Source organism: Salmo salar, chromosome 03 (assembly GCF_965601325.2).
Source record: "Salmo salar chromosome 03, fSalSal1, whole genome shotgun sequence".
Lineage (NCBI taxonomy): Eukaryota > Metazoa > Chordata > Actinopteri > Salmoniformes > Salmonidae > Salmo > Salmo salar.
Window position 1 is genome coordinate 52,313,164 of NC_138293.1, and position 12,246 is coordinate 52,325,409.

General features: G+C 41.8%; 1 protein-coding gene across 4 annotated transcripts in view; it reads left to right on the forward strand.

The window, feature by feature from the left end:
* cramp1 (cramped chromatin regulator 1) overlaps window positions 1-12,246 on the forward strand; it is a 64,444-nt gene that overhangs the window by 38,060 nt on the left and 14,138 nt on the right. For all 4 annotated transcript variants that reach the window (XM_082973566.1, XM_082973565.1, XM_082973564.1 and 1 more), the window contains exons 13-15: window positions 6,290-6,364; window positions 6,486-6,567; window positions 6,866-6,976. In XM_082973566.1, the coding sequence (XP_082829692.1) occupies window positions 6,290-6,364; window positions 6,486-6,567; window positions 6,866-6,976 (268 nt within the window). The remainder of the gene's footprint in view (window positions 1-6,289; window positions 6,365-6,485; window positions 6,568-6,865; window positions 6,977-12,246) is intronic.

Below are 12,246 nucleotides of genomic sequence, written 5' to 3' on the forward strand. Positions count from 1 at the left end.
ACCGCTTGCTATTTGAGCTCAGGTGCGTCCTGTTTACATTGATCGTCCTTGATGTTTCTACAACTTGATTGGAGTCAACCTGTGGTAAATTCAATTGATTGGACATGATTTGGAAAGGAACACACCTGTCTATATAAGGTCCCACAGTTGACAGTGCATGTTAGAGCAAAAACCTAGTCATGAGATCGAAGGAATTGTCCGTAGAGTTCCGAGACAGGATTGTCGGGAAGGGTACTAAAAAATGTCTGCTGCATTGAATGTCCCGAAGACTGGGGCGAAAGTTCACTTTCCAACAGGACAATGACCCTAAGCACACAGCCAAGACAACGTACAGTGAGGGGAAAAAACAAGGGGCAGACATGCTGATTTTGTACATTTGCCCACTGACAAAGAAATGATCAGTCTATAATTTTAATGGTAGGTTTATTTGAAAAAAATCCAGAAAAATGTATGTCAAAAATGTTATAAATTCATTTGCATTTTAATGAGGGAAATAAGTATTTGACCCCCTCGCAATCAGAAAGATTTCTGGCTCCCAGGTGTCTTTTATACAGGTAACTCTTAAAGGGAGTGCTCCTAACCGCAGCTTGTTACCTGTAAAAAAGACACCTGTCCACAGAAGCAATCAATCAGATTCCAAACTCTCCACCATGGCCAAGACCAAAGGATGTCAGGGACAAGATTGTAAACCTACACAAGGCTGGAATGGGCTACAAGACCATCGCCAAGCAGCTTGGTGAGAAGGTGACAACATTTGGTGCGATTATTCGCAAATGGAAGACACAAAAGAACTGTCAATCTCCCTTGGCCTGGGGCTCCATGCAAGATCTCACCTCGTGGGGTTGCAATGATCATGAGAACGGTGAGGAATCAGCCCAGAACTACACGGGAGGATCTTGTCAATGATCTCAAGGCAGCTGTGACCATAGTCACCAAGAAAACAATTGGTAACACACTACGCCGTGAAGGACTGAAATCCTGCAGCGCCCGCAAGGTCCCCCTGCTCAAGAAAGCACATATACATGCCCGTCTGAAGTTTGCCAATGAACATCTGAATGATTCAGAGGACAACTGGGTGAAAGTGTTGTGGTCAGATGAGACCAAAATGGAGCTCTTTGGCATCAACTCAACTCGCCGTGTTTGGAGGAGGAGGAATGCTGCCTATGACCCCAAGAACACCATCCCCACCGTCAAACATGGAGGTGGAAACATTATGCTTTGGGGGTGTTTTTCTGCTAAGGGGACAGGACAACTTCACCGCATCAAAGGGACGATGGACGGGGGCCATGTACCGTCAAATCTTGGGTGAGAACCTCCTTCCCTCAGCCAGGGCATTGAAAATGGGTCGTGGATGGGTATTCCAGCATGACAATGACCCAAAACACATGGCCAAGGCAACAAAGGAGTGGCTCAAGAAGAAGCACATTAAGGTCCTGGAGTGACCTAGCCAGTCTCCAGACCTTAATCCCATAGAAAATCTGTGGAGGGAGCTGAAGGTTCGAGTTGCCAAACGTCAGCCTCGAAACCTTAATGACTTGGAGAAGATCTGCAAAGAGGAGTGGGACAAAATCCCTCCTGAGATGTGAGTAAACCTGGTGGCCAACTACAAGAAACGTCTGACCTCTGTGATTGCCAACAAGGGTTTTGCCACCAAGTACTAAGTCATGTTTTGCAGAGGGGTCAAATACTTATATCCCTCATTAAAATGCAAATCAATTTATAACATTTTTGACATGTTTTTCTGGATTTATTTGTTATTCTGTCTCTCACTGTTCAAATAAACCTACCATTAAAATTATAGACTGATAATTTCTTTGTCAGTGGGCAAACGTACAAAATCAGCAGGGGTTCAAATACTTTCTTCCCTCACTGTAGGAGTGGCTTCGGGACAAGTTTCTGAATGTCCTTCAGTGGCCCAGCCAGTTCCCGGACTTGAGCCCGATCGAACATCTCTGGAGAGACTTAAAATTATCTATGCAGTGACGCTCCCCATCCAACCTGACAGAGCCTCGTGGTCATGCAACAACAAATGCGCTCCTTAAGTGACAGGGCAGGGCTAGGTCTGTGTGGAAAGCGGCATGTGGAGAGGGATGACGCAAGAAGCGGTGTAAACTATAAAATGGATGTTTCACACAGCATATCACATTTAACAAACTAAACATTCAAATACCGTTATAGAAGGTAAAGTCAAAACTCAAACCGATCCGTGCATCAATACCGTAAAATACCGTATACCGCCCAGCCCTAGGAGAGACATCTGGCTATCTCATCCAATGGGTTTTGAGAAGGAGAGGATACGAGGAGTGTGCAACTGAGATTCTCCCACTGTTCATCCAATGTCACGCGTGACAGCTGTGAGCAGCCAGCCGCATCCCCTAACCAGCCATTAGCTTACTCAGCTGCTTCTCTCTATCCGTTCTTTCGGCGCATCTCTATCAGTTTTCAAATGTTATTTACTGTGATGGAGAGCTGGGGCTTGCAAACAGTGATGGTATTTATGTTGCATTTGTTTAATCGTTGGAGCAGCTCGCTGCATGAGTGAAGTGCATACGTACAGTCAGATCCATAAGTATTTGGACAGTGACACAATTTCCACCATTTTGGCTCTGTACACCCCCAAAATGGATTTGAAAGAAAACAATCAAGATGTGCTTTAAGTGTAGACTTTCATCTTTAATTTAAGGGTTTTGTAAAACGTTTTTTTTTTTAACTGTCGGAATTACAACCATTTGTTTACGTAGCCCACCAATTATAGGGGCTCAAAAGTAATTGGACAATTAACATGATCAAACATTTAAATTGTGTGTATTAATACTTGGTTGTAAATCCTTTGCAGTCAATGACTGCCTGAGGTCTGGAACCCATAGACATCACCAGATGCTGGGTTTCTTCCCTGGTGATGCTTTGCCAGGCCTTTACTGCAGCTGTCTTCGGTTCCTGCTTGTTCTTGAGGTGTTTTACCTTAAGCAAGTGAAATGCATGCTCAATTGGATTCAGGTCAGGTGATTGACTTAGCCATTGCAGAACATTCCACTTCTTTGCCTTAAAAAGGTATTGGGTTGCTTTCGCAGTATGCTTCAGGTCATTGTCCATCTGCACTGTGAAGCGTCGTCCAATGAGTGTTGAAGCATTTGGCTGAATCTGAACAGTTAATATAACCCTAAACACTTCAGAATTCATCCTGTGCTTTTGTCAGCAGTCACTTCATCAATAAATACAAGGGAACCAGTTCCATTGGCAACCATACATGCCTATGCCATGTTTCATAGATCAGATGTATTTTTTTAAATATTTTTTTTATTTTTATCTTGGCAAACTCTAATCTGGTCTTCGTGTTTTTGAGGCGTAGCAATGGTTTACATCTTGTGGTAAACCCTCTGTATTTACTCTGGTGAAGTCTTGGTTGTTGACTTTGACACAGATACGCCTATCTCCCTAGAGGGTGTTCTTGATCTGGCCACCTGTTGTGAAGGTGTTTTTCTTCACCAGGGAAAGAATTCTTCTGTCATCCACCAGTTGTTTTCCGTGGCCTTCCTGGCCTTTTGGTGTTCCTGAGCTCACCAGTGTGTTCTTTCTTTTAAGAATGTACCAAATAGTTTTGGCCACACCTAATGATTTTGCGATCTTTAAAAAAAAAAAAAAAACATTTTTGCCTAATGATGGCTTGCTTCACTGGCAGTGCATGCTCTTTGGACTTCATATCTCAATATTAATACATCTAGACGCCTCGCCAATATCCAATGATAGGGCGTGGCGCGAATTACAAACTCCTCAAAAATCCAAAAACTTAAATTTTTCAAACATATGACTATTTTACACCATTTTAAAGACAAGACTCTCCTTTATCTAACCACACTGTCCGATTTCAAAAAGGCTTTACAACGAAAGCAAAACATTAGATTATGTCAGGAGAGTACCCAGCCAGAAATAATCAGACACCCATTTTTCAAGCTAGCATATAATGTCACAAAAAACAAAACCACAGCTAAATGCAGCACTAACCTTTGATCTTCATCAGATGACACTCCTAGGACATTATGTTATACAATACATGCATGTTTTGTTCAATCAAGTTCATATTTATATCAAAAACCAGCTTTTTACATTAGCATGTGATGTTCAGAACTAGCATTCCCACCGAACACTTCCGGTGAATTTACTAAATTACTCACGATAAACGTTCACAAAAAACACAATTATTTTAAGAATTATAGATACAGAACTCCTTTATGCAATCGCGGTGTCCCATTTTAAAATAGCTTTTCGGTGAAAGCACATTTTGCAATATTCTGAGTAGATAGCTCGCCATCACGGGCTAGCTAATTTGACACCCACCAAGTTTGGCACTCACCAAACTCATATTTACTATAAGAAAAATTGGATTACCTTTGCTGTTCTTCGTCAGAATGCACACCCAGGACTTCTACTTCAACAACAAATGTTGTTTTGGTTCCAAATAATCCATAGTTATATCCAAATAGCGGCGTTTTGTTCGTGCATTCAAGACACTATCCGAAGGGTGACGCGCGGATGCGTATCGTGACAAAAAATTTCAAAATATTCCATTACCGTACTTCGAAGCATGTCAAATGCTGTTTAAAATCAATTTTTATGCAATTTTTCTCGTAAAATAGCGATAATATTCCGACCGGGAGTCGTTGTTTTCGTTCAGACTGAAAAAGTAAAATGGACTCTTCACGTGCACGCGCACACCCGTCTCATTGTTCTCAGATCGACCACTTACCAAATGCGCTACTGTTTTTCAGCCAGAGACTGCAAAGTCATCATTCAACGTTCTGGCGCCTTCTGAGAGCCTATGGGAGCCTTTAGAAAATGTCACGTTACAGCAGAGATCCTTTGTTTTGGATAGAGATGACAAAGAAGGCCAAGAAATGGTCAGACAGGGTACTTCCTGTACAGAATCTTCTCAGGTTTTGGCCTGCCAAATGAGTTCTGTTATACTCACAGACACCATTCAAACAGTTTTAGAAACTTTGGAGTGTTTTCTATCCAAAGCTACTAATTATATGCATATTCTAGTTTCTGGGCAGGAGTAATAACCAGATTAAATCGGGTATGTTTTTTTTATCCGGCCGTGAAAATACTGCCCTCTATCCATAACAAGTTAACAGCAACAGATTCTAAATGCAAATGCCACACTTTAAATCAACTCTAGACCTGTTATCTGCTTACTTGTAAATTAACTAATGAGGGAATAGCACACACCTGGCCATGGAACAGCTGAGCAGCCAATTGTCCAATTACTTTTGGTCCCTTAAAAAGGGGATGACCACATATAAAAAGGTCTGTAATTCCTACACCATTCACCCGATTTGGATGTAAATACCGTCAAAGTAAAGCTGTAAATCTACACTTTCAGCTCATATTCATAGTTTAATTTGAACTCAAATATGCTGTGGTAGACAGCTAAAATAATAACTTGGTCAATGTCCAAGTATTTATGGACCTGGATTTTGCCTGTAAGAACAAGCAGGCCAGTCTAACTTTGCTGTCACGCAGCCTCTAAGTGCCACTGCATAGAGGAAAAACTGAGTACAGTGACCGTCATGCTTGTGTCTTTACAACAGTTAATACCACAAGTTTCTAGCCTAAACCCTTTTTTACCGCGAATGTGTGCACATGTTACATCATTTTATAAACCATGTCGCGGGCCCTTTTTAAACTACTTGTGGGCCGCAAGTCTTTGGTTTGATAACAAATTACCTTGTTTAGTAATGTTACCTGGCTAGTTAGATATCAACATGGTACCTTGGCTATGCACATGTTTGGATGGTACAGGAAAAAATGGAAAAGAGAGCCTACTCAAAGAGATGCTTCAAAGTTAAGATGCATATGCCTAATAAATCTTTTTTCTGGTGTTCCTTAAATTATTTTTGGTGCCTACCTGTTGGGAGGTGTGTGTGGTGTGATTGTGAGAGAGTGTAGGCTATGTGTGTAAAGTTGTAAGCTAAAAATGGTTTCATATAGGCCTAACCTGAGTGTAACCCTTACTGCCACAATGAAAATGCACATCATTATACATTTTATATTCCTTACTACATTCCTCCTGCCCAATCACAGGTAGGCCTTTGGATATGTGTAAATCAGCTATTTTCTACAGTCATGATTCTACTCGCTATCGTGATACTTGGCCTGGTATATCGCTAGTAAATGTTGGTGTTGCGACAATCTCATTCTGAAAAAGGCCCATTTTTCTTGCAGTTCAGATTTATTTATTTATTTTTCAGCTTTTTGGCCCATCACCAATTTGCATCTCTGCCTCTTACAGATGCAGTCAGACATTTTCCTGCCGAAACAAAGGAAAAACAGAAGCCGGCCACTTCGAAAGCCCCTCGTGGTCCAGGTAAGTCTTTCATCTTAGTCCATTGTTTGGTGCAGCTATTGAATTGACAGTTATTCTTAGGACATCTTGAAATCTGAACAGAATGTTTTAATGTGAAATTGTTGTTTTTGTTACTCCTCAGAGAACACTGCTCCCCCGCACCACTGGAGACACTCCTCAACACGTCTGCTCCTTCTCCATCCTCTCTAACTCATCTGCCACAGGTATGCCACCTGTCAACATAACCCATACACCTAGTTAAAAAATTATAAATTCATTAGAAAACATGCTTTTACTTATCTAATCACAGGAGGGAAGTAGGAATGTTTGAAGTATCGGAAAAACATATTTTTCTAGTAATTATGCTTCAGGAATAAAAACCGCTGGGGAGCAGTAATATTCTGTGTTCGGGTCCAAAAATGTTTTATCCAACTATCTGAACAGGGCTAGAAATACTCAACCACACTCACCTCCGTAGTTTGGACTTGACTAACTTTTTCTTCTTACTGTCCCCCCCCTCAGGAACAGGCTCCTTCCGGCCAATCCAGCCCCGTCTCTCTCCCTCCACCCGTCCCCTCCTCCCCAGAACTCCGCCCATTACCTCTGGCTATGGGATGTCCAGTCAGCTCTCCAGTACGTACCGCTTCTGTCAACCTGTTCAGGGCCTGAAACTAACTTTTTGGTCCATCAGCCACTGTGGCAGGTAGATTTACAAAATCTACCAGCTACTCAGATTTCTTTCCAAAATTACACAAATTATCAAATTAAACCGATGAGCATGCTTTGATGTTTCTAAAATAAATGTATTACTATTAAGAACTAATGTGGTATATTGCTTAATTTCGTTTCATTGTTTGTTACCGGGGTCTTTTAACCAAAATATCAGAGATGAGACCAAAAATGTCACCTTCCCCGTTTTAAGAGGTGAGAGTTACCGTGTTAACGCGACTCATGTTTGTGCCTGTGAGATTAAGAGATTCAGACTAGTAGTCTTGTAATTCATCCCACCTGCTTTTCATACTGCACCCCCTGGCTTTCTGTCCAACTCCCACATGCTACCAGAAGAACTGGTCCCAAACCCAACCGCAGTCCTGCAATGTTATTTTAGGCGTATGTGACGCGCTTATTTGCCAGTAATGGTCCCAGTAATTTTGCGCCCTATAGGCAATATCAAAATGTGTAAAAACAACCTAAAGAAATAGGTTAAATGACCTGAGATGTGGCCCATTTTTATAGTAGGGTATCAGTATTAAATAGCCAAGAAACACGAGGACAAGGTCTCACTTGAGTTGACTTTAGACCAACTTTTATGCCTGTGCGCAGCAGTGCTGCTGCGCTATACAGGATTCGTAGTTCTTTGACTTTGTGCGATTCATTTACCAGCTAAGAAACAAAACGGCAGAAATACTTTGAAACCAGCTACTGCAGCATTTACATGCATACATGCATACATACACCTTAGCCAAATACAATTAAACTCAGTTTTTCACAATTCCTGACATTTAATCCTAGTAACAATTCCCTGTTTTAGGTCAGTTAGGATCACCACTTTATTTTAAGAATGTGAATTGTCAGCATAATAGTAGAGAATTATTTCTTTCAGCTTTTATTTCTTTCATCACATTCCCAGTGGGTCAGAAGTTTACATACACTCAATTAGTATTTGGTAGCATTGCCTTTCAATTGTTTAATTTGGGTCAAATGTTTAAGGTGGCCTTCCACAAGCTTATCACAATAAGTTGGGTGAATTTTGGCACATTCCTCCTTGACAGTGCTGGTGTAACTGAGTCAGGTTTGTAGGCCTCCTTGCTTGCACACGCTTTTTCAGTTCTGCTCACAGATTTTCTATGGGATTGAGGTCAGGGCTTTGTGATGGCCACTCCAATGCCTTGACTTTGTCCTTAAGCCATTTTGCCACAACTTTGGAAGTATGCTTGGGGTCATTGTCCATTTGGAAGACCCATTTGCAACCAAGCTTTAACTTCCTGACTGATGTCTTGAGATGTTTCTTCAATATATCCACATCATTTTCCATCCTCATGATGTCATCCATTTTGTGAAGTGCACCAGCCCCTCCTGCAGCACAGCACCCCCACAACATGATGCTGCCACCCCCGTGCTTCACGGTTGGGATGATGTTCTTCGGCTTGCAAGCCTCCCCCTTTTTCCTCCAAACATAACAATGGTCATTATGGCCAAACAGTTCTATTTTTGTTTGATCAGACCAGAGGACATTTCTCCAAAAAGTATGGTCTTTGTCCCCATATGCAGTTGCAAACTGTAGTCTGGCTTTTTTGTGGTGGTTTTAGAGCAGTGGCTTCTTCCTTGCTGAGAGGCCTTTCAGGTTATGTCAATATAGGACTCGTTTTACTGTGGATATAGATACTTTTGTACTTGTTTCCTCCAGCATCTTCACAAGATCCTTTGCTGCTCTTCTGGGATTGATTTGCACTTTTTGCACCAAAGTACGTTCATCTCTAGGAGACAGAACGCGTCTCCTTCCTGAGCGGTATGACGGCTGTGTGGTCCCATGGTGTTTATACTTCAATACAGATGAATTTACAGATGTATGTACAGATGAACGTGTGGTACCTTCAGGCATTTGGACATTGCTTCCAAGGATGAACCAGACTTGTGGAGGGCAATTATTTTTTAAGGTCTTGGCTGATTATCTTTTGGTTTTCCCGTGATGTCAAGCAAAGGGGCATGAAGGTAGGCCTTGAAATACACCCAGAGGTACACCTCCAATTGACTCAAATTATGTCAATTAGCCAATCAGAAGTTTCTAAAGCCATGACATTTTCTGGAATTTCCCAAGCTGTTTAAAGGCAGTCAACTTAGTGTATGTAAACTTCTGACCCACTGGAATTGTGATACAGTGAATTATAAGTGAAATAAGCTGTCTGTAAACAATTGTTGGAAAAATTACTTGTGTCATGCACGAAGTAGATGTCCTAACCGACTTGCCAAAACTATAGTTTGTTAACCTCTCTAGGGGGTGTGGGACGCTACTGTCCCACCTGGCCAACATCCAGTGAAATTGCAGAGCGCCAAATTCAAAAACAGAAATACTCATTATAAAAATTAATTTAACATACAAGTGTTATACATCGGTTTAAAGATTAACTTCTTGTTAATCCAACCACGGTGTCAGATTTCAAAAAGACTTTACGGCGAAAGCAAACCATGTGATTATCTGAGAACAGCTCCCAGCAAACAAATCATTACAAACAGTAACCAGCCAAGTAGACGTGTAACAAAAGTCAGAAATAGCGATAAAACTAATCACTTACCTTTGATCTTCATATGGTTACTCACAAAACTCCCAGTTACCCAATAAATGTTTGTTTTGTTAGATCAAGTCCCTCTTTATATCCAAAAACCTCCGTTTTGTTCAGTAATCCACTGTCTCAAACAACATCAGGTGAAATTGCAGTGTAAAACACAACAAAACAGAAATTCTCTTAATAAACATGCATAAAAGATACACATGTTATACCTCAGCTTAAAGATAAACTTCTCGTTAATCCAGCCGCTGTGTCAGATTTCAAAAATGTTTTACGGCGAAAGCAAACCATGCGATTATCTGAGAACAGTGCCCAGCAGACAAATCATTACAAACAGTTAGCAGCCAAGAAGAGGAGTAACAAAAGTCAGAAATGGCGATAAAATGTATCACTTACCTTTGATCTTCATATGGTTGCACTCAGACTCCATGTTACACAATAAATGTTCATTTTGTTCAATAATGTCCCTCTTTATGTCCAAAAACCTCCGTTTTGTTGGTGCGTTTTGTTCAGTCATCCATTGGAACCATGCGCGGTCACAACAGACAGACGAAAAATCTAAAAAGTACCATAAAAGTTCGTAGAAACATGTCAAACGATGTTTCTAATCAATCCTCAGGTTGTTTTTATCATAAATAATCGATCATATTTCAACCGGACAATAGCTTCGTCAATAGAAAAGGAGAAACAAGAAAGGCGCGCTCCTGGTCACACGCTGGACTCATGTCTGGATATTTCCACTGTCCTCTCATTGAAAGTGGTGTCTCTACCTCATTTTTCAGAGTAGAAGCCTGAAACAATGCCTAAAGACTGACCACATGTAGTGGAAGCCATAGGGATCGTGAACTAGGTCATAAGTCTTTGTATGGTGGATAGACTTTCAATGGAAAAACAGGCATTTCAAAATAATAGCACTTCCTGGATGGATTTTCCTCACGTTTTCGCCTGCCATATCAGTTCTGTTATACTCAGACATTATTTTAACAGTTTGGTCAACTTTAGGGTTTTCTATCCAAATCTACCAATTATATGCGTATCCTAGCTTCCAGTTTACTTTGGGCACGCTTTTAATCCAAAATTCCGAATGCTGCCCCCTACCCTAGTTAGGTTAACAAGACATTTGTGGAGTGGTTGGAAAACGAGTTTTAATGACTCTAACCTAAGTGTATGTAAACTTCCGACTTCAACTGTACATGCATACATACGCAAAAATGTCTGTGGATACCCCTGCTATTTAATGGATTTGGATATTTCAGCCACACCCATTGCTGACAGCTGTATGCAATCGAAAATCTCCATAGACAAACATTGGCAGTAGAATGGCTTTACTGCGGAATTCAATGACTTTCAACGTGGCACCGTCATAGGATGCTACCTTTTCCAACTAGACAGTTCATCAATTTTCTGCCCTGCTAGAGCTGCCCTGGTCAACTAAGTGCTGTTATTGTGAAGTGGGAATGTCAAATGGCAAAAATGGCTCAGCCGCGAAGTGGTAGGCCACACAAGTATACAGAACGGGACTGCCAAGTGCTGAAGCGCGTAGTGCGTAAAAATCGTTTATCCTCGGTTGAAACACTCACTCCGAGTTCCAAACTGCCTCTGGAAGCAACATCCGCACAAGAACTGTTTGTTTGGAGCTTCATGAAATGGGTTTCCAAGGCCAATCAGCCAAACACAAGCCTAAAATTACCATGTGCAATGCCATGCGTCGGCTGGAGTGGTGTAAAGCTTGTTGCTATTGAACTCTGGCGCAGTGGAAATTCGTTCTCTGCAGTGGTGAATCAGTGATGATGCCAGGAGAACACTACCTGCCCAAATGCATAGTGCCAACTGTAGTTTGGTGGAGGAGGAATAAGGGTCTGGGGCTGTTTTTCATGGTTCTGGCAAGGCACCTTAGTTCCAGTGAAGGGAAATATTAACGCTACAGCATACAATGACATTCTAGACGATTCTGTGCTTCCAACTTTGTGGCTACAATTTGGGGAAGGCCGTTTCCTGTTTCACCATGACAATGCTCCCGTGCAAAAAGCAAGGTCATTACAGAAATGGTTTGTCGAGATCGGCGTAAAAGAACTTGACTGGCCTGCACAGAGCCCTGACCTCAACCCCATCGAACACCTTTGGGATGAATTGGAACGCCGACTCCGAGCCAGGCCTTACCGCCCAACATCAGTTCCCAACCTTGTGATGAAGTCCTGCATGGAGCCTTCACCGTGCACTGTCACTTTAAGAGCACATCAGCAGTAAGGAAGGAGGAAATAAAGACAGCTCTTCCGGCTCTCTGGGAAGTAGCTCTTGGTTGGCGTTGCAGTTTGATTGTGTGTGCAATGCTGCAGAAGTCTTGTTTATTTTCAGCGTGTTTAGTTTGTAAAGTCTTTAACTCAATCATCGTTGTGACCGCTCTAGGTCGTGGTTGTTAACGTTTGGGACCGCACCGGTTATGGATCGCATGGATTAGTAGCAACGTTGCTAAGCTTTGACATACGAATCATCAGACGGACAGACAGTACAACTGCAAGCCTGAAGTCAACAGCTAAGATCTTTTGCTCTCTCTTTCCCCACTATCGTTCCAGTGCTTTACACTGCAGCAGACGTTCTATTTTTCTCCATGCGCTT